General features: G+C 38.4%; 2 protein-coding genes across 4 annotated transcripts; one reads left to right on the top strand and one right to left on the bottom strand.

Annotated features, from left to right (window-relative positions):
- Positions 1–309: 309 nt before the first annotated feature.
- LOC117563650 (dynamin-1-like protein) lies at positions 310–20847 on the bottom strand. 2 transcript variants are annotated; one of them, XM_052001934.1, is made up of 9 exons: positions 20779–20847; positions 10383–10457; positions 4464–4608; positions 3730–4394; positions 3219–3670; positions 2810–3158; positions 1290–1512; positions 1019–1230; positions 310–959 (listed from the first exon to the last, which is right to left on the bottom strand). In XM_052001934.1, the coding sequence occupies exons 1-9, from the start codon at positions 20809–20811 to the stop codon at positions 903–905; spliced, it is 2211 nt and encodes a 736-aa protein (XP_051857894.1). In that variant the 5' UTR covers positions 20812–20847; the 3' UTR covers positions 310–902. The 2 variants fall into 2 exon arrangements, with proteins under 2 accessions (XP_051857894.1, XP_034097951.1); XM_034242060.2 differs by lacking the exons at positions 10383–10457; positions 20779–20847 and adding an exon at positions 5819–6098 and having other exon boundaries at positions 413–959.
- LOC117564407 (uncharacterized) lies at positions 18926–19650 on the top strand. Of its 2 annotated transcripts, none has more exons than XM_034243138.2 (2): positions 18926–19041; positions 19157–19645. In XM_034243138.2, exons 1-2 carry the CDS (start codon positions 18975–18977, stop codon positions 19600–19602), a joined length of 513 nt encoding a protein of 170 aa, XP_034099029.1. In that variant the 5' UTR covers positions 18926–18974; the 3' UTR covers positions 19603–19645. The 2 variants fall into 2 exon arrangements, with proteins under 2 accessions (XP_034099029.1, XP_034099028.1); XM_034243137.2 differs by having other exon boundaries at positions 18927–19041; positions 19109–19650.
- Positions 20848–23301: the final 2454 nt, after the last annotated feature.

Here is a 23301-nt window from a genome sequence, read left to right as displayed (position 1 = left end):
ATCGGATAACAACTTTTAAATTGAGTCATCTGACTCTATTCACCATTATTTATCGCCGTACTTATAAGTAAATGCATTAATTGCATTATATTCCACTATGTTCGATTGATGCATTAAATATTTTATATTTTTTAGCTGTTCTCCCTTTTTTATTTTATTAATTAGAGAATGCAATAAGTACGTGAATTGTTCTTACAAAATCAGCCATTTGTTGGTGAATGATTTGTGAATTATGATTAATGTCGTGACGTACTTCATGTTTTTTGGAATTAAGCTTTTCATCAAACATTTTCTTTCTTTTTATTTGAATATTTAGAAAATGCACCGAATTCTTAATGAAAGATGAAATAATGTGTTAATTACCTGGTGAAACATGATGATGAGAGGATTCCTATTCCATGATGGCATTAAGTTTTGTAATCAACCGTTTTTCTCGTTTTTATTTTGACTATTCAGAAAATGTAATAAGTGCGTGGATTTAACTTAAAACAAAACCAATCATCACGATTAAGCAACTTTCTCTCTGCACATTTCGCATGCTGTAAATGCGTCCGATGAAATTGAAGTTTGAAGAAAATGCTGTCGAAATGCAGCTGCGATGGGGAAACGAACCAAGAAGAAGACGACAAAGTGTTCTTAAAGCTATTCCATAATGTAGTCTGAATCGTAGCCCGTTTGATGTTGAATTTTGTTGTTGGGTGGGTGCTTGGGGAAACACTTAACAAAGCGAAGGAAGAGGAGAGTTTTGTGAGTTGCATTCCCAAAGAGTTGTCTTCAATAAATAGTATTTGTTGTTGTTTTTGATATATGCTGGATGCTTGCTGCTAATTGCTTGTTAATGGTAATATTATTATGTATCGAAACAGGCTCCAATATCATATCTGGGGGGCAAGTCCTCAAGTCTACCACATGTGAGTCTCGCGTATCTCGCTGATGATGTGATTAGCACGTGTGAGAGCCTGCAAAAGAGATTCCAATTTTAATAAGAGATGTTTGTCGGGACAAATTGCAGTCGCACCTTTAACATATCCGCTGCCTCTTTTCGGCGCACGGCGATGTGATCGGACTCGTTCAGCAGTGTTTCGGCCTTCTCCGACTTGTAAAGATGTGTGACGAGTTCACTCTGCAAGTTGTCCTTAACGTAGTTGACCAAGAAATGCATAATTGCCTTTGGTACCGAGTCTTGTATCGATTTGCGCACAATGTAGAAATACGATTTGATCAGACGTTCTACAAAGAAAGAATACAGTTTTAATAAGGAGAATCTATCTCTCAACTTTTACACTCACCAATGACATCGCAATCCTTTTGCTCCTTGTCGGTGAGACGACGTGGATTGTGCAGAGCTGGCACATCGGGCAGCAGATTGACAGGCTTCAATGGACTGACCATAATATTATTGTGCACCGGAGTATTGCTGGCCGAGTTCTCAATGCTGTCGGGGCGATTAGGCGCAGGTGGCAGAATATTTGATAGCCACGACGAACCAGTCGAATTCTCGCCAACATGATTCTGTAAGGCAAGCAAAAAATAAATATATTTAACTGTTTAAAGGTTTAGGTAAGAATTGTTATGTTATGTCAACAGTTAAGATGGCTGATTGTTTGATTTGGAATGCAACTCGGACTGGGAAGAGCACAACGCAGCTTACCCTTGACAACAGAAGACCATAAATTGTAGAAGTTCGCTACGAAAACAAAAAGTGGGTTCAACAAAATGCTAAATAGAAAACTATAGTAATATAAATCGATTCTATGGCAGAATGACAATGCGAAATAAATGATGTATTTTAGCGATGTTTGCAGTCTCTAAGTCTAACTTTGATTACGTGCAATTTACAACCTGTGTTGTACACAATTGCATTCCTATTCATTCCACAATTAGATACATTTTAACTTGATTGAATCGCGGCTAATCGATTGAATCGTGACAGTTCTAAAATGTTGAAAATTACTTAATGGATTGCTAATTGACATGACAAGCTCTTAAAAACAGAGAATAACAGGTTAATCCTATTGAATATTAACACATTTAAACAATGTCGGCTTCAATATTAACATTTCTCATACTAGCTATTTCTGAAAATCATGCCTCGAAAGTTATTTTTGCTTAGTTAAGAGAAACGTTCACATTCATGTATAATGTGCCTAACTGATCGAGTTCTTTGATAAAATTATATTAACTAGTTCTTCCAAACATACAGAAAGTATATTTAAATTAAAGTTGAATTCCTTCACATAATCATGAATATGCATTTAAGAATTAAGTTACTCATGAATAGTATTTAAAATAGTATAAATACAAAATAAGCACAGTATTTAAAATAGTATAAATACTGTGCCTAAGCATCTCAATTCATAAATACATTTCTTAAATTGATTTGTTTAACTTATATTAAAGTTAAGTTTCTTATAATATGAAAGAATTTCAACTTTAATTTGATTAAGATTCAAGATTGACTTGTGTTTCTTTCATATAAAAATTAATTTGACTGGCAACCTATTCAAACTCTATTATTGTTTTTAAAACTCTTCAAAACGACAGCAATAATTTTGCTGTCAAAGCTAAATGAAATAAGTTTAGTAACACTTCCGTAATCATAAGTATTGCTGACTGCTGATTGTATCAAACGCAAATGATAATTTTGCTGTCAAATCTTAAGAAAATAAATATAGTAATACCTTCGGTAAACATAAGGATATCTGACTGCTAAAGTAAAGAATGATAGATTGATATTACTAACTGATAAGCTGTTGACTTGATATAAATTTTGTATCGTAAGCGGGTTTCTATGCTGTTTGTTCCTTACCTGATCATGGTTTTCATTCTGCTGTTGTTGCTGTGTCTGCAGCTGCGCCTGCGATTGCTGTTGCTGCTGCTGTTGTTGCTGATTCTGGTTAACAGCATTGTGTGCCGATACCTGAGGCGACATATTGTTCCGCGGCGTGTTCGTGCGACGTGGCTGCGAATACGGATCGTTGTCTGTTTTCAGTAGGCTGGGCACCAAAGCTGCTTCCTTGTGGAAATCTGGATGCTTGGTGTTGATGTAAGCCAGCTCAATGGCCACAATGTTCTCCACCATTACATTGGTGGCGGGCAGACGACAACGCAGCAGCTGCGTCACAACATCCACAATCTTTTCGTGCAACTTAGGAAAACTGCAATCCACAAAACGGAATATAAACTTCAACTTTGTATATATAAACTTGATGACCTACCGCAGCATTTCCTGTTGCACCTCGTTGCCGCAGTGTTGCACAATGCGCTGCATCTCCTCGTGAATAAGCTCCACGCAACGCAGCGATGGCTCCTCCAGGCGACGGATTTGCCGCTTCACCAACAGCTCAAAGGAAACCTCGGGCACAAACAGCGCTGGCCTTGGACCTGTGGCATTTCGAATAGCAGTGAGTATGTCCATCTTTGTCAAACCCGCCAGCGGGTGAATCGAGTCCAGAGTGCGGCCGAAGATCTCGTGGAAAATGTAGCAAAGACGTGCACCGCCGCAGAGCTCTGTGGTCTCAATGTTGCGGGCAGTGCCCTCAATGGTGGAACAATAGGCGCTCGAGAACTTTGTGATGATGTGCAGCAGCGTTTGGCTCTTGTCGGAGACATCTTCGCCATAAGAGTTGAGTAGCGATTGGAACTGCGTGGACATGATGTTGACGCGTGTCTGCAAAGAGTGTGAAATAAATTAGTAAAATAACTGAAAAGAGAAGACTTTGGACTTACCTTAAGATCGGGCAAACAGTCGCGAATGTGATGCATTAGCAGACGATTAAGCGTCTTGGCCAAGTAAGGCGTTCCGTTGCGTGTGGCAAGCGTTGGATATTTGCGTTGCAAGAACGCCGCCTCGTCCTTCATCTGCTCGTCAATGTCCTTCTTATCGATAATATCTTGTTGCGAGCGATTCATCACACCAATGATGCCTAGTTTGACGGGTATCACACGACCACACAATATATCAATGGCATCGGTGCCCGCATCCATCAGATCTAGTTTGGTGACAACAGCCAGTGTTCGCCTGCCATCGGGATCCACATCCTTGGCCAGTTTCAGGGCCTCACTGGTGGCCATATCCGTATTGGCCGCCGTCACAGCCAAGATGATTGAGTTGGGGTTCTCAATGTATTTGACAACCAAATCTTTGATCTGTGCTTCAATATCTTCGGGTTGATCGCCCACCGGCACTTTCGTGATGCCCGGCAAATCGACGAGCGTCAAATTGACGACGCGGGTCGAGAAGATCTTGAGATTGATGGGCTCTGGGCAAATGCCCTTGTTGCTGCCCGCCACACGCTCCGTTTCATTCTCGATCTCACGGCGTATTTCGTTAAAGTCCGTGAAGCATTTCTTCGTGTGCAGAAAGCGTCCCCATTCCTCAGCATTAACAGTGCCTGTCACAAGAGTTGGAAAGTACATTAAAGAGTTTGTTTAAGTTTGAGTTTTCCTTTTGCTTTGCTTACCATTCTCCGCTGAGCGATGCTCGCGATCGTCGAGGGGACAGTAAATCAGTTGCAAGACCAAAGGTCGTCGGGTGACAATTCCTGTGCCACGTGGCAGGAATGAACGTCCCACAACGCTCTCGATTACCGAACTTTTGCCCGAACTCTGCAATCAGATGGCAAATTTAAAGAATGAGTGCACCAGGAAATAAGAGAGACGCGATTAGCACTTGTTGTGATACAAATTCCTCTTATCTGCAATCTGCAAAAGGCAAATCACTTGAACGAAGCTCGAGCGGAGAGCGAAACGATAATAACGGATAATGGGGAAGGCGACTCAGCTAATTGTGATGCAATTCGAACCGCAAAGTGACACAGCAACTTGAGCTGAGAGTTCTCGAGAGAATAACTGAGAGTCAGCAACAAAATGTTGAGATTATAATGGAAGTGGTTCTGTTATTAAAATAAGCTTTGCCCCGGAACAGATTGTAAATAAACAAACATTAAAAAAAAGAGTACATTATCTATATTAAGATCATTTATGATGACTAGTGACTGTTTATAATAATATTTATATATTTCTTTACTATAAATAGCTAACGAAAGAGCCACAATGTAATCTAGATAACAAAAATAATATAAAGGAACTGAACAATCAGAAAAGAATCCGCAATACCCACAACTCTAATATTAAATGACATATTGTAATGGAAACTAAAGGAAGATGCATTATTTTACTGAGAAGAGTTGAAAAAAGGAAATATGGGCTAAAACAAATTTACAATACATATTATAATAACGTTATCCTAAATGCAATCAAACTTAAGAAAATGGAGTTCAACAACAATATCCGAAGTGCAATGCGTTGCTCTGGTCACACTGCACGCAATTGCATGCTGTAGAAAGGTTCTAAGTAGTGGGTATCACAGAGTCGAGCACATTTAACTGCATGTGTGTGTGTGTGTATGGGAATGTGTCACAACAGCAAACGCGAGAGCAGCTGTTATTTTTTGTGTGTTATGTGCCAAGCAAAAAGGGTATCGATTTTTCATAGTCGGAGCAGCTGCTGTTGCTGCTGCTGTGGTTGCACTTTAAATTATATAAACACAATCTGAGCTATATTCTGAACCAATTAAACTACAATTGTTCTATGTGTTGTTGTTGCTAACAATTACGTGCCGGCATTCGCGTAGGCCAAAAAGGGGGGAAAGAAACGAGAGAGAAAAGAGAAGCGGCCAAAACAAGCCGCAAGTTATATAATTGAACAATGTTCAATAATGTTCAACGCTGCTGATTTCTAATATTGATGACCCGGATTAACGATTCCCCTTTCTGGGGTTTAGCAATTTGCATTTATTTTGGGGCGTCTCGCTTACCTGACTGCCGAGAACAACAATTTGCGGCAATTGTATTGAGTCAGAGCCGACAGTGTTGAAGACATCTTGTAATTTGTTGATAACTGGAATTAGGGCTTCCATTGCTCAGGCAGCTCAGTACGCGTTAACTCGCTTTCTCTCTTTTACGCTTACGATTGTTTAATTTATTGGAAATCCTTACGAAATTGTCGCACACATTTAATAATACTTTTTGCTTTGTTGCGCGATTTACTGACGCGACGACGAGTGTGGTAAAACTTTTTGCAAATTTTGACAGGGCTGCAGAAAAAACAGTGCCACTGTAGAGGGTTGCCAGACAGACGAAATAAGAAGTGAAACGAAACATGGCAGCGCACGAAAAATTAAATGTTTTGCTATTATTTTATTATACTAAATTAAGTGCTTTTAATGGGATGCAATTTTGATTATTATATAATATAAAATTTATATAATATAATATATTATTTATAAATATCTAAATCTCTTCTTGCTATTGCTATCAATGAAGATAAGCGTTATCAATTTATCGATAGGTCGATAGCAATCAAGAGCGCGCATTGAGAAGTGATTTGAAATGATTGCAAACGTTTGTCAATTTTGTTAATAAGTGCCAATAAAATAGCAAGGTATTCACGTAAAATCAATTCACGTAATGAAAAGTGTTGCTATCAATATAGACAGTATTTAAATGCAATGCCATTAGCTCGTTAAGCCCTTTAAATGGGGGCAATAAACTTATTGGCTAGGCTGGTTGGATTGAATTTGAAATGGCCACAACCACAAAGAGATATCCGCTGAAGCCTCAATGTTCGATTGAAAAATTTAACAAAGTGGCAGGCAACAATAGATTGCCTCCCCTCCCCACCGGGATTCCCCACCCCACCCACTTTTTACGAGTATTCTCATCGCCTGGTACTTATACGTATTTCGCTTTTATGGATTTTATTTTGCTCTCTTTCCTTTCCTTTTTTCCTCTTCTTTTTTTTTGGCTTAGCTTCACAAACAAAATGTGTACATGAGTGTATGTGTGTGTGTGTGTTTCATTGTGCAAACTTAATGATATGGGCCCACTAGCATATCCTTGGCCATGTCCATGTCCACGTCCATGTCTGTGTCTGTGTCCGTGTCCGTGTCCATGTCCGATACTCTCGACTCTCGTCCACACACCACAATTCACAGTGCATTGTCGGGAGCATCTCAATATATTCCACTTTGGCTTTAGATAAAAACTGAGAAGAGCTGCAAAAGAGGGGGAGGGAGGTGGGAGGCAGCAGCCAAGTGGTCAGAGACATCGTACACACAAATAGCAAATAGCAAAATAGGAAAATAGAAAAGGGACAATCGAGCTTGCCTCAAGTGCCTCAGATTTGCATGTGTACAGTGGGCAGTGGGCGATGGGAGGTGGGCGTGGCCCCATTTAGTTTGTTACACGAATTTGCCTGTCATTGTGTGTGTGTCTGCCTCTGAGTATGTGTGCGTGTGTGTGTGTGTTGGCCATCTTGGCTCATCTGTCGATTTTATCGTTGTGTATATCAATGCTCAAGGATGCTTGTCGCTTTTCTTCTTCATCTTTTTTTTTGAGGGGGTTTCACAGTGCATTTAAAATTTGATAATGGCTCCCAAATCGACTAGAATATTCAATGAATGCGTCTTGACATTTATTTGCCATATTGCGTTAACAATAACAACAGTCGGAGTCAGTTACCTTTTAATGACGAAAGTCAAATTCGTTTTCAGATGACACATCTTTTGGGACACTTGGCAGACTTGGCAGAATAATAGCCAAATATTTGATAATACACATATATTTAAATGTTGCTCAATTTGTCTTTAAACTTTAAGCAATAAGCTTGCTAAAACTTGTCGTGGAATATTTGACTCCCTGTACACCACAAAGTAGTTACTTGTTATCAAGCAGATTATAAAGCAATTGCTTTAACAAGTAACTACTTTGTGGTGTACTGGGAGTCAAATATTCTTCAGTGCAAAAATACTATTTTGCTTTAACATTTTTTTTTTTGTACATTATTTTTTGGTACGCTAAGGTTTTTTCACTGCGTATAGCGAAATAATCTTCAGACTAAAAAAACGTTTTTCCTTTCTGTATAATAGTTAATATGTTCTTGAAAGCTGAAAGCTAAGTATTCTTAAAACCGAATTCAGATTGATTTTGAATAACCTTTAATTATTAAACGTAATGTGTTTATTATTACTTATATTTATAATAGGCTATATTTACTATAATATCTCAGTATATAAGTCATTATCTACTTTGAATGATTTCATAACTTGAAGCTTAAAGCTTCATGTCCTTTGCAAAGCTGCTTCAAGTGTAAGCTACTTGCAAAAGCAAACTACTCTAAGCTAGTCCTAAGATACTACTCCACATAAGCCATAACTTGTGGCCAGCTCAACTTTAAGCTGTCAATTAATAAACACACACACAGGCTCAGAATAACGCACACACACACACGCACACACACACCTCTGGTGTGTCAAATATTTAAATGTCTCATCAAATTGACTTTGTTGGAGCAAGTTTTGTATTTGCGTTGACAACTTGGCCCAAAATGTGCGCAACGTTGACAACAACTACAGCCGAAACTTGCGAGTCTTGTGACATTTATTGGCCAGGACAGAATGTCCTTGCTCCTTGTTCCCTGCTCGTTGGCTTATGGCATTGTCGAGGTGACTGAATATTAATTTGATAATTTTCCACTCGAATGCAAATTTGGCGTCGAGTCTTTTTCTCCGTCTCTAATTGACTGACGAATATTTAAAATATGAATTTCAAATGAAGTTCAGCCAGCTGCCCTTTGCCCCTCGTCCTTTTTTCCTCCACTTTAATTATGGTTAGGGTAATGGGCATGATGATGACGTAAACGATATTCAGGCTTCTGTTGGAGAGGAGCCTGGCATTAATCATTCGCAAGTAATTTTGCGGATTTGCATGCGTTGCAGAAAACGATAATTTTCATCCATCATTTTCAAGTGTTTCCGCAGGATTATAATAGTCAGACAGGCGAGCATCCTGTTGCCTCGCTTCTGAGTTTCATCCTTTTGCCTCATGTTGCTAGCTGCCTTCTATCTGTCTGTCTTTCTCTCTCTCTCTCTCTCTCTCTCTCTTTCTCTGTCTGTCTGTCTCTCTTTGTGTGTGTGCTCATTATCCTTCGTTGTCGTCAATTATTCTTGTAATACACACAGAGAGCACTTGTCGAGCAGCAGCCACAGCCGCAGCAGCTTTTGCATTTAGTTGATGAGCTTCCTCGTCTGCTTTTTGGCGACTTGCTGCCTCATGCTGCATGCTGCATGCTACGCGTGATTTATGCCTCATGCATTGCTCATTTTCTTGGCTCTTTTGTGTGAAGAGAAGAGCGAACCAGGCATCTTGATCAATCGTCTCAGTTTGCTGAAATTATATATTACGCATACGCATGGTCGACCAGTCCACCATTCAGCTTGATTGTGCTTGCCACAGGCTGCAGCAATAATGAACTTTGATTTCCGACTACACTAATGACTGTTGCTACGGCAACGGCTTGACTGTGGCAACATGACAACATTTGTGGTTGCCCAAATTGCAGTTTGGAAAACCTCGAGATGATTGACGCCTCAAGTTGAGTTCATGCGTTGCACGTACGTTGCGGTAAATGCAACATGCAACACACACTTCATTGACGAAAATATTAAATGTAATTACACTTGTCTCTGCTGTCTCCTCATCATGGCAATTCATTCATAATCTATTCAATCTTTCGCGACTTTGCCGTTTGATTCCTTCGACTTCTCAAGCAGCTCCCCTCGCTCTTCCCCCCTCAACAAAAATGGGGGGAGGCAAAAAGTAGCACAAACTATTTTCGCATCTTCTTGCGCTCTGATGAAACATGGAAAATGCAAACGAATTTTTTAGCACGCACCAAAACTTTTCCCTCTTCTCTCTTCTCTTCTTTCTTTTCCATTTTTTTTGGGTTTTTCTGAGATGGGAGGAAGGCGGGTGAGCGGGGGGGTTGCGGCGCAGTTCCAATTACATTTTTGAAGGAAGTAAATACTCTGCTGGAGGAAGCAGCACTCAGTCTAATGGATGGGGCAAGTAGACGAGGCAAGTTGGCAAGGTTTGGGGCAAGTTGCAAGTTTGTCATGCGAAAATCATACAAAACTTGGGTTTTTCGTGTGCTCACGAAAAGTAATTGAGGCGGAAATCCCTAATTGGCACCTTCAACTCAGCTTCAGCTCCTGCTTCAAGCACGAAGAAGGATGAATATTGGGAGACTGACAAAAAAAAAGAAGAAATCAGCGCAATAGAAGAAAGATGAAACCACACCCCAACCCTCTATGGGGAGAAGGCGTGGCACACGTAGTCGCATGCAAATGGGAAAACTTTGCTCATCAGCGCGCACAAATTGAGTGAAATTATCAGTTCAAGTGAAATTTACACTTGAATTTGTCGCCGCTCTCAACTTGTGGTTGTACTTTATGGGACTCCACAACAGTACACTGTTCAAAAAAAGGTGACAGCTATTCGACAATTTGTGTTTGCAAATAAAAATAAGAGTGCTTTACCTACCTTTTGATATACAAATTGTCCAATAGAATATATATTTCGCTCAATCTCAAGTGTCGAGTTGCTGTTTGTGTTTCTCTGAAAATAATAGAGCATATGTTATGAAATTTGCCGTATTTATAACTGAATATTTTATTAGTCAATACTGTGAATTTCAGTTGGATGGCACAACAAATACTTAACTTATAGAAAAAGTTCCTAAAACTCTGGATGTCTGATTTAAAAATATTGGCGCCATCTAACGTTCGTTGTTTATTATACCTTACGACAGCTATCATAATATTTTACTCCTAGTTTCTTCTCTCAGTGTAATCAATATTAGAGCATATGTTATGAAATTTGTAGTATTTATAACTGAATACTTTTATAATCAAGATTGTAAATTTCAGTTGGATGACACAACAAATACTTAAGTTATAAAAAAGGTTACTAAAGCTCTTGAAAATTGTGTAAATATATTGGCGCCATCTAACGTTCGTAGTTTGCAAGCTTATTATTATACCTTACAGCACCAATAATATTTTCTCCCAGTGTAATCAAGCATTTGGCAAAGATGGAAATGATTGCTTTGGAGGCAGCTGCTCGAGCTTAGCCCTAAATCCAATTAAACACAAGAAACGCGGCGGCAAACATGTGTGTCACATTCTGATTATTTCCCAGCTGGCAACTGGCGACTGCCAAAAGCCTTTTGGCCTAATTAATGGCCTAAGAGCCGAGCTCGTGACAAAAGCAAAGCAAAAGCAGCGACATCTGCAGTGCTCTCAGTTACTTTTTGCCACACAACACATCGAGTTCATATTCCAGATGTATATAGAAAAGATATATAGTGCTGCAGATGGAGATAACGATAAAGATAGAGAGAGAGAGAGAGAGAGAGAGAAAGAGAGCAAGCCATAAATTGAATTGTGCTGGACGTTTTAACGACTTGCCAAATGTGTGGCAATTTGGCCAATTACACATCGAGCATCTTGCCAAAAACCAGCAAATTATCACATTTAGTCGCAAAAGTAATATTCATATAACCAAAAATAATGCATTGCTTAATTTTTCTCTCATTTGTTTTCTCCACTTTCCCAATTATGTCACTTTACTTAGCATCTATTTGAATGGTAGTCAGCAAAATGCCAAATGATTTATCCAATATTTATTATAGTTTCTTTATGTAACCAAGTTATTCAAGAAATCATTTTATTTGGCTGTCACAATCTGGTATATTCTATTAACCAGAATCCTAGAATCTATTTGAATGGTAGTCAGCAATATGCCAAATGATTTATCCAATATTTATTATAGTTTATTTATGTAACCAAGTTACTTAAGAATTCATTTTATATGGCTACTACGGCTTACACAATCTGGTATATTCTGCACTTAATTTGAAACTTTTTTTTTGTCAGTTTTGAATGCCTGTTTTTATTCTATTATACAACACAATCTGGTATATTTTGTACATATTATAACAAATATAGCTTTCGGTATATTGCATTATATTTTGGTATATTTATTTGGCATTCTCTTCTGTCGTGTCCGCCTGCTTCTATTAACCAGAATCCTAGAATCTATTTGAATTATATTCAACAATATGCCAAACAATGTATTCAATATTTATTATAGTTTCGTTATGTAACCAAGTTATTCAAGTAATAATACTATATGGCAGAAGCGTTGGTTATACCAAATATAGCTTATGGTATTATTACATTATTTTTTGGTATATTTTAAAAGTATTTTTTTCAGTATTGAATTTCTGTCCTATTTTACTATAACAGACAAATGCCGAATGCCAATAAATAGTACAATCTAGGATGACTTTCTTGGACGTATCATCATAGTGGCTTTTTCAAGGGACATATAGGCACGAAATTCGGTCCAGAAAATGCCTTGGTCAAGTTTCCCGTTGTAAGTGCCAGCCAAGTTGCTATAACGAGTAAGATGTTAGCCTTCACAATAGAGCAATGAACATTTCTTCTTACGCTGAAGTACACGAGTTGTACCACCAGGCGCCTTGTTGTCCCGTGGCGCAGCTTCCAGCGGACCAAGCATCATTATCCCGATCATATGTGGAAAATTTCTGACGATAGTTCTCTCTGAGCGAATCGCCTGCAGTTCCGCTGGCTGTTCCAAGCGTGTGCAAGACGTAGTCTTCACTTTCGTCGCCAATCGCGAATTTCTCATACTTTTCATATACTTCTGTTCCCAGATTGTCTTCGAGTATCACAAGCAACTCTTGGCTGTACTCTGCAGTTAATGCGTGTATTTTGTCCAATCCCAAAAAGAATTCACCATCTAGATTCCCAAATCCGTTTTTGTAGTAAGTCCAATTGCGATAAAAGTCCACACTTCCATCGACTCTATTCAAAATTGTAGTCCAACCTCCATCCTGAGTCTCGGCATCACAGGCCACTTTAAATGGGGTTTGAATGTAGTTGGGAACATAAATGTCGTAGATTCCACTCGATTGCGAATTAGCTGTTGCCTCAGCACAACATAACAACATAATGCAAGCCGCTATTAGTCTGAAACAATCGCAGACGATCTTGTTCCGCTCTGGGGAATTTATTATAACTAACTTGAATGAATAAAGGAAGCTTCTAACTCACTTTAAGTCTGCTAACTGCGATTTAATTGCAAGAATTTCATTAGTTGCATTGAACTCTGCCTGCGAGGTAACATTGCAAAGAACCGCAGATATATTTATTAGAAATATAAAATATTTTAAACTTGGCAACATTTTTGTGATAGTAAATGAAATTGCTACAAGACTGAGCTAATTTCCATATACCTCACTCTTATATATGAAATGCGAAAGCTTCTTATCATTAAATCTGCTTTTTATCGCAACATAAAATTTATACTGAATGCGCTAAACTCATCAGTAAATAATAATAAAATCAGGCACTCAACATTCTCATAATACATGGCAACCAAATAATATTTAAATAAACATAGAACATATTTTTTAGTGACTAGCTGACTGACTTAACTATCAAAGCCAACAAAATCTAGGTGTATGAAATGGAAAGTGAAGGGAAAACTGGATTTGTTATTTTGAATTTTTGAGCAACTAAAACCACTTGCTATTTAAAATATAAAAGGGATTAAAAATTTGTGTACTGTATATGATATGATAACTATAGTTAATAAAAATAAATTAAAACTAGATCTACACTATTTAGTTAAATAAATTATAGCCCCTGCAGAACCACGTAGTGGAATGGAAGCAAATAAATAGTATAAGCTACAGACGAGCGTAGTCGAATGTTAAATACCCGCTACACAATATTAATAAGAGCAAATCAATAAAAAAGCGCTAAAATATACCCCATAAATATACCAAAAAGAGACGGTCAATAACATCAAATCAATGCGAAAGCGGTATTATCGGTAAAAATATACCTTAAAATATACCAAAAAATACTGTTATCTTTATGAACTATTTAGCTATCAGTATAATAAACAAAACATGTTAAAAAAATTACACCCGAGCATATCGGCTGTGACCACCACACATTCCTATAAAAGCAGAACAATGCAAAAGCGGTATTATCGTTAAAACATACCATTTAGATATACCGAAAAGTACTGTTAGTTATAAAAACTATTCAGTTATCAGTATAATATATAAAAAATGTTAGAAAGTTACACTCGAGCATACTTGAATGTTATATCCAAGATAGAAAATATTAATAGAAGCAAGTCAACGGTATTAATATACTGTTAAAATATACCACATAAATATACTGAAAACAATACTGTTACGTAAATGAGCTATACAGTTATCAGCAAACATAAGTGAAATCATTTTGAGCAACAGGAAATGTTGTGACTTCTTGGTTATCTCTCGGTCTCAGCCTCAGCTTCAATCTCTGTCTCTACTTCTGTCTTTGCGTCTGTCACTGCTGTTGTCACTGTCGACCTGGCCTACAGACGCTTTTGGGCCTTTTGTTCCGAGTCATGCTCGCTCTCTCTGGATGTTGAATGTCTGGGTAGCACTTAGCATTATTGCATTGCAACGAAATGGATCGAAGTGAATAGAATTGAATTATTTGACAGCAGCGAGTGATAGGGAAGAGTGAGGTGTGTGTATATTTGAGTGTGTGTGTGTGTGTGTGGTGGGTGGGGGATTGAGGGGTTGCCACCCATTCGCTTAAATGTAATTAAATTCGTCGCACTACGTCGAGCTCAACTCATCGTTGAGGTCGTCAAATGGATTGATTTATGATGATGTCGTTGCCTTTGGCTTCAGCTCAGTCAAAGTCTCCATCTCAGTGGAGTCTCTCCCCCCTCTCTCTCTCACTCTTTGCTGTGTCTCCCCTCGATGCCTGACGAGGCATGACATAATAAATTGTCCTCTTCTGCGTCCTTTCACACGATGACAGGCACAACTCGCACATACACATGAGCTTTTTCCACTTGCAGCAGATTTGAAAATTAATTTGGAAAACTTTTGACTTTTGGCTCTCGGTCGCATATCGCACTGTGTTATTTATATTTATATTTATTATTTAATTTTCTTTTTGTTATGTACTTTTGCCGTTTGCCTTTGCTTTGCTTTGCTTCGTCTTTTGCTTTCGCCACGCTTTTTACGCTCGACTGCGCTCAGCGCTTGCCTCGCTCTATATACTCTATAAACATCAACTAAGGGGTATCTAGAAATGCACAAACAACACAATAATATATCTGTGATACTAATGTACCAAATACTTGTCGAATGTAATTACACTTTGGAAATAGTTTCTCCCCAAACTCATTTGCTTAGAGGGCATCTTCTAGTCGCATTCTTGGCACAGTCTTTGTTTGGCTACGTTGACGGCAAAGTTTAATTTTTATTGTTGTTTGACTTTGTTAAATGATTTTTATTGCCTTTTTTTTCCTTCTTGCGAGGGGCAAAGTACGCGAAGCCTTTGTAAGAATTTAATAAAACTGCTGCTGTGGACCATATTGCGAGGCAAACAAATGCACAAAGCCAAACAATCTCGTCCCTTTTCCTGGTCCTCTGGCCATTTATTGAAACTTCTCCCCAGGTTCCTGTCTCATGTCTTGAGATATATGAGTGCCATTTGATGGTGTCCCCCTCCCCTCCCCCTAAGCCAAAAAAAAGGAAGAAAAGTGGTTTGCCAAATGCTGAAATGTTTGCCAAAATGTCAAATGCAAAAAACAACTTGAATTTGCTTCATAATTCATTCACCTGAATCTCTCTTCTCTTTCTCTTTTTCTTTCTCTCTCTGTGTGTGTGTAATCAAATTGAATCAGGGCAATAAGTAAAAAATAAAATCAGGCCCAGCCTGGCCAAAAGCCACAACAAAGTAAACCGAACCAATTTGTAACCACGCCGTGTGCACATTTTTCTTCCATCAACTTCCCCCTCATTCGTTCCTCTTCTGCCTCCACCGCCCACGCCATATAAAGTCACCACAATAAAGGCGCCTGCAAGGCACTTGAATCTCAAGTGCTTGACGCTGTTCAAACAACTTTGCGTTTTGCTTTGCGTTGCTTTGCGTTGCGAAAAAGAGGTGAAAATTAAATTTAATTTCGAGACGCCCAAACTTATTTAACTGCATACTTGGCAACTTTTTAGAATGCACAACTTTTATCATTTGAAGAGGCGTCTGCAGTTTTCACAGTTCTTCTCTCCTTGCCAGTTTTTCAGTAAATTATGAATAGCAGTTCATAAGCAAGAATGCAAGAGTGCTTTAAGCTTCAGAATAACGAGCTTTTGGTGAATGAAAGTTAAATAACGGATGACAGCTTTTTGAGCATTTGATGCATATTTTGAGCTTTTACTTTTAAAGTTAAAACAATTAAGTTCTGTTTAGTTTTTTAGAAAGATAAGAATAAATAAAAGTCTCATTATAGTCTTCAAATTACATTTCCAAGTAATGCTTCATAAGCAATTCATCAAAGCAATTCAGCAAAAGCTTTTAAACGAATACTTTTTAAAATAAGCAAGCAATGCTTTATAAAGCTTTATAAGCTCATTCTTAAGCAACTTTCTGATTAAGGCAAAGAATTCATCAAAGCTTTTCAAGCATACGCTAAAGCAAAAGCTGCAAATGTTGAGCTTTTACTTTTAAAGTTAAAACAATTAAGTTCTGTTTAGTTTTTGAAAAAGATAAAAATACAGAAAAGTCTCATTATAGTCTTCAAATTACATTTCCAAGTAATGCTATTTAAGCAATTCATCAAAGCAATTCAGCAAAAGCTTTTAAACAATAACTTTTTAAATTAAACAACCAATGCTTTATGAAGCTTTGGAAGCTCATTCTTAAGCAACTTTTTCACTAAAGCAAATATTTCATCAAAGCTTTTCAAGCATACGCTAAAGCAAAAGCTTTCAAGCAAACATGTATAGCTTTATAAAGCTTTATAAAGGGATTAAATTAATGTTTGTTGCTTTATATAAAAAAAACTTCAGTCACACGTTTGTGAGCTTAAAATAGGCACAAATTTGTTGTGGGGCTTTTGTCGCATTATTTATTGTCATGATTATTAATGACTGGGGCTCTTTAATTTGAATAATGTGACAGTTAACAAATTACGGTTATCCAATTTGGAGCCAATGTCAAATGGGATTTGTGCATTTCAACTGTCAATTACAGGACTGCAGATTCTGCATGTGAATGCAGCAACCCAGAAGGGGGATGAGATGAGAGAAAGAGTGAGTGATGGGGATTGTACGCATTTCCATTTCCATGCCATGATTTGTGGCCAACAAATTGAACTGGCTTCTACGAGTATGAATGGGCTGTCGAGCTCATCAAAGCTAGATTAGAGCGACAACAAATGCATCTACCTCTACCTCTTGGTCCTTCACTCTCTTTTTGGCATGCTGAGTGCTGTTTGTGTCAACTGTTTTGTTATGGATGCTTGCATCTCAGAGCTATGATAATATATCTCTTTCTATATGTACATAAGCACAATGCACAATTCTCTCTCTCTCTCTCTAGTTCATGCTGCATTGCAGAAGGAAAAGGAGGCTGACAAAGTAAAGGGTAAATTGTATACAATGTACGAGTACGCATTGCGTCATTAGGAGCAACGACAGAAGACGGACAGACGGACAGATACGCCCCATTGTTGGGAGCTGAAACAAAGCGATAGTTGCAGCAGCTACATTCAGAGCTGCTCTGCCTGCCTTTGCCACTGTCAGTTGAGCTCTCGCTTTGGTCATAGTTTTAATCTCACTAATGGCACCCGACTACTGCAGTAACAGGACAACAATTGTGCGCTCTGCTCAGCTTACAAAATCAAAAGACCTACGCGCTTCCCTCTGCACTCGTTTCACTCTCTCTCCCTCCAAAAATGGGAGCAACCTCATGTCAAAAGGTCGCCCACTGGAAACAACAACGACAATTCACCTTTTTGCCTTCAAAGAGATTCGTTGCACAAAGCCCAACCATATAAATCGAGGCAAGACTTAAAGCAAAGATTTCGCAAAGAATTCCCGGACTGAGAAGCATTTAGTCACATATCATTATCTGAGGCATTAATCCAATCCAAAGTAATATATTCTTGACAATTCTTGTACAATGAATAGCAGGTATTCCCGCATAGTCAAACACGGTCAAACAGCATTGAATTGCTTAGTAGGTGGATATCCTACTGTGAAATTTCTTGTTAAAATGACTCAACAAATTTGAGATTTGCAAATTCAATTGCAACAATTTGATTTCATTGCAATGTGCAAAATGTTTCTAGAGAATTCTGGTTACTCTTAAAATTTATTTTTCTATCTCCGTTTAACTGTCAATCAATCAATTTTAAGTGATAAGAAATTTTAAAATTTCCAGAGAATTTTGTACGGGAATATTCTGAAAATATTATTGAGATTATTTTTACCATTTGGGGATTATTGTATACATGTTATTCCCCTCAAAAATGAGGGGAATCTTGCATCATTTTGATAATCAAAATATATAAGTATTATTCAAAGTAGTTCAAGTCGATCAAAACAATGCCAAAAACGTGACGTTCACTTTGGAGCGATTAAGATACGTTTTGTTCAATTGTATGCGAAGCGCCGTGTGTTGACCGAATTCAGAACATATTTGTTTTGCTTTTTAGGCATGTGAATCACCTGAAAGTCAAGCAGCCCGCACTCAAATTCACACTTAACGTTTCGCGCGAATTCTGAATAACAACAGACGAAATTGGTTATCCCATTATTTATGATGAAGTATTATGTTTATCCCGGTCTAAATAACAAAGCGGGTATAATAAAGTATTGCAAAAGTGTGATAGCTTCTATAGAAATACATTTTTATTTACACTCATTATCATAACTGGAGCATTGTTCAGCGATGATCAATTCCAGTTTCTTAATCTTCGAAATGCGTCCGCTATGAATCACTTGTCGCTAGGAAAACCTAAAAATACCTGATATCGTGGGTGTCAAGCTCACTATTTATTTATACAATACATTCATTCATAAACCTTTTGTGTTTACTACGTTATCAACATACGTCACTAAGTGCTCAACGTTTCGAGAGAGAACGAGTAAATCGCTGCGGTGCGAAGTCGTCTATTTAAGGTGTGAGTTTACGACAGCGATCGACAGTCGTTGTTAAACATCTTGAGTACAAACAGGTTTTCAAAATGCACCAGAGAATATTAATTGCCAGTTCGCTGTTTGCGGTTTTTGCATTATGCAATTGCATTGTTCGTAAGTAGACAACACTAAGACACACCTCCCTGGGATTTTCTGGCTTAATTGCCTCCGTTTTTCTCAGATCCAAAACCAGCCCCCAAATACTCAAGAGACTTTACCTTTCCCACAGAAGCGACGCCAACTCGCCCCCAGTTGCCAGTGTGGCAATGGCCTTTCCTTGACGAGACGAATCATCGTGCAAAGCGTCAGGTGGAGATGACCAACGAAGACGAACAGTTGAACAGATGCGACGAATATTTGGGCCACGGGCCCTACACGCATCCACGTCTGCTATTCATCTGGTATAATAAGCCGGGAGGTCCAGTGGAATATCTGCGCAAGATTATAACAGACGATCTGGATTTGCCGCATCTGGCTAACAGCATAGAGAGAGTGAAAATAGAGCCTAACAAAATGCTGATTGAGTTGTCGAATCGTCTTCAGGCTTTCGAGGTGCTTCGCAGTTATTGCCAGCTCTTTAGCCGCAAAGCTGGATACCGTTCACAGGGATATGAGGAGAAACCTCTAAACTACGAAATACTGCTGACGGATCAAGACTTCAGTAATGCTAACTAAACACATACACACACACACACTCAAGTATTATTAGCAGTCAACTAGTCAAATATTTAGGACAACAAATGCAACTCATAACTCATGTACAGTTCAACAAATTTCATCTATTTATTGAAATAAATTAAGAGAACATCAATCTATTCATAAATAATGAATGTGGTTTTTTGTGTGAAAGAAGTTTACGACTAAAGTCTCCGAGATTCCATGCAATTTAAAGAAGGTAGCTGATATGCTTCGAAGGTGCCCTAAGCTAAAAAAAAAACCGGTTATCAATCGCAAGAGAATGCTCAGATAAGCAGATAAGCATTGTTAGGCAAAGCACAAATTTAACGCACTGCGTAAGTTTATGTTCTCTTTATACTCCTACTTAAGAGACATTACTAAACAAGTAAAAGTGAATTTAAGCGCATGCTTAAATTGTTTTGAGTCAATGAATGCGAATTGCGATCATAGATGCCGAACATGTCTGCGTCTATTAACTCGTGCAAACTTCGGCGACAGCATAAATAAAAACAATTTTGAATGCAATGCCATCTTGGCAAATACCAGGTTATAAATCGTAAGAGAATGCTCAGTTTTTCTCCTAGCATTGTTAGGCAGCGCACAATTTTAAGGCACTGCGTAAATTTAAGTTCTCTTAAAACTCGAACTTAAGAGACACAATTAAGCAAGCAAAAATAAATTTGAGTCGATGGCGAGGACGAAGCTAATGCGAATTGCCGAAGTTCGATCCTATCATAAGATGCCGAACATGTCTTCGTCTCTTCACTCGAGCAAGCTTAGCAAAAAGCAAAAACAACTTCGAACGCAAAGCCACCTTGGAAAATACCCGATTATCAATCGTAAGAGAATACGCATTTATCTGCAAGCATTGTAAGGTAACACACAAATTTAACGCACTGCGTAAGTTTAAGTTCTCTTTATACTAAAGAGGCATAATTAGACAAGAGAAAATCAATTTGAGCGCTTGCTTAAATTGCTTTGAGTCGATGACAAAGCAAATGCGAATTGCCGAAGTGCGATCCTACGAAGCCGAACATGTCTTCGTCTCTTCACTCGAGCAAGCTTAGTAAACAGCAAAGCAAAAACAATTATGAATGCATTGTAACCTTGAAATGCACTAACATATATATAAGTATGTAATATGTATGTTTGCAAGTACTTGAGGTCACTCACCTTCACATATTGACACAACAGCGCTGCATACATGTATTCATTATTAAGAACTTCACTAAATTAACTTGCACTCTTTCACTTTCACTTTCACTTTAACACTTATTATCACCCAAAAAAAAAACAAAAAAACACACACACACAAACTCACTTTTACAAATTTTGAAGACTGTAGCAGTCTCACTTAACATCACGGGAAAAAAAAGAAAAAAAGCACACACACACTCTCGGTTACATTTGCATTTCACTTCTATGCATGCACAGCAACACCAACTCACACACGAATTTGCAGGTGGAACAGAAACGCAAAATCACGCCACTTTTCGACGCACTTTTTTCAATTTACACAGCAAACGAATTACGCAAAAAAAACTTCACACACCTATTTTACATTATTCACTTGTCGATATTAAATACGATTATTAATTATTATATATAGATTTTGAAATGCAAATGCTTCGCGATCACAACTTTATATTTTCACTCTGCGCTAGTTTGTCACATACTGATATTTGTGGGACATTATTCTTCCCTTCCATGCCAAAGCTCGAAGGAACCTTCAAAAGTGAAATTTGGGGCATAAGGGAATAAATGCTGCAAGTCTGACAATTATGAGAGCAATGTCCCATAATGAAGTTTGGGTCCGAGTGCAAGCGAGTGCGCGCTACTCGAATGTCAAAACAAACGCATTCGCTGATCGTGTCTATCACACGCCCTCACCACAGTTGCAGGCATTTTGTTATTGTTATTGCAGTTTTGTTGCTGTGTTCATTTGGTGACATGACAAAAGCAAAGCTACGTACTAAACTGGACAATTTAGCTAAAGAGAGCAAAAGAGAGTGTCCAGGCATAGATCTATTCTGTAAAAGGCTTTTACTATTTAATAGAGTGTGCTTAAGAGCGCTTTTCACAAGTGTTTATAAATAAGTTGACCTTCACTACTTAAACGGTTTAGAGTAATTAAAGAAAATCAAAGTAAGAAACATAATATAATAGATTCACGAAGAGAAAAAGTATTTACAAAAAAACCCAAAAGCCTTAATTAACTCTTAATTCTGCTGTCAACTGAAATGATTCATCGCCGTTAAAGATTTCTTTGGTACTTAGACTGATAATAATTGTGCGCGAAATTTAAATTGAAAATAATAATAAATAATAATTACCTTGAGTCGAGCTTGTACTTATGAATTTTATTAAAATCTGCAATTAGAATAAATAAATAAATGCGTTTAATTAGAGTATTTGGTGTTTCGTGTTGTCGCATAAAACAATTTAAGCTTTTTGCCTAATAAATTGTTGTGCGCCAAATCGCTTTTGCTACCTGTTCCCCGCTCAGTTTCGATCTGATCGGCGAACTAAATGCAATTAAGCCTTGTGCAACGTCAAAACGCATTTTGGGTCCCAGCATGTGCCGGGTCATAGTCGTTTATTGATGTTGTTGTTGTTGTTTTTGTATTAACTAGGCTTGCTTGCCACCCTCGCCTCACCCTCTCTAGCTCGCTGCTCTTGTTGTCGAGCTGGTTGCCTGCGCTGTTGAACACGGCCACAAAGCAGGGAAACAGAAGGAAATGGGCGAGAGCGCAGCTTTACAATTTACACATTAATTATGAGCAGACATGTGTTGTTGGAGGCGGCTTCGAGCTGGGAGCTGGGAAGTGGGAACTGGTCGCGGTAACAGGTGCCTACTGTTGTTCGGCTGTTGCTGTGTTGCCGCCTGAAAGTATGCAAATGCAAGCAAGGCAAAATATGCCCCTGGCTGTTTTATGGCAGCGAATTAATGAACGTAGCAAACGAGCAACGACGACGACGACGACAATGCATGCAATTGCAGCGAGAGCGACAGAGAGAGAGAGAGAGGGAGGAAGCTAGCAGCACTAACCATACAATACATAGATGCGTCACTTCATACAACCAAAAGGCATCATTAAAAACAGTATTATTGCCGCCCCAGTCGGGCCGTGCGCTGCGTATCGAACACCGAGCCTCTTCGGCTCATTCGAAAATTCGAAGTTCTAACGCAGCGCGCAGCGCTGAGTTCAGTCGCAGATCAAATGCGGAGCGATGAGCACGGGCGCATTTCGTTGCGCTCTGCTTTCGTTTCTATGTATGCGTGTATGTATCTACATGCGCGCCTATGTCAGTATGTGTATGCATGTGAAGTTTTGCAACGTGCAGTTGCCTCACTGACAAGCAGCTAGCGCACGTCAATTTTGTTTTGCCGCGACGAAAGTCTCGAAGAAGAGGACAACAACAATAGCTCGCGTTCTATATGTTTGCAGTTAAATGGCACTTGCACAAGGACTGCGTTGGCTCTGCTGGTGGTATGCAAGCTCAACATGTTGTGGGTCCGGGTTCAACTCCCGATCGAGAACATATGCATATTTTGTTTTTTATTTTAATGCGATTTAACTTTTTTCATTCCCTTTCAAGTTTACTGATAGAAGTAAAATTTAATAACGCATTGATTTTTGATGATTTACAATTTTGTAATTTTAAATAATAAAATAAAGCCGTAATTCCTTTTTG

Source organism: Drosophila albomicans, chromosome 2L (assembly GCF_009650485.2).
Source record: "Drosophila albomicans strain 15112-1751.03 chromosome 2L, ASM965048v2, whole genome shotgun sequence".
In the NCBI taxonomy this organism is placed as follows: domain Eukaryota; kingdom Metazoa; phylum Arthropoda; class Insecta; order Diptera; family Drosophilidae; genus Drosophila; species Drosophila albomicans.
This window is presented reverse-complemented; position numbering and strand designations above follow the sequence as displayed.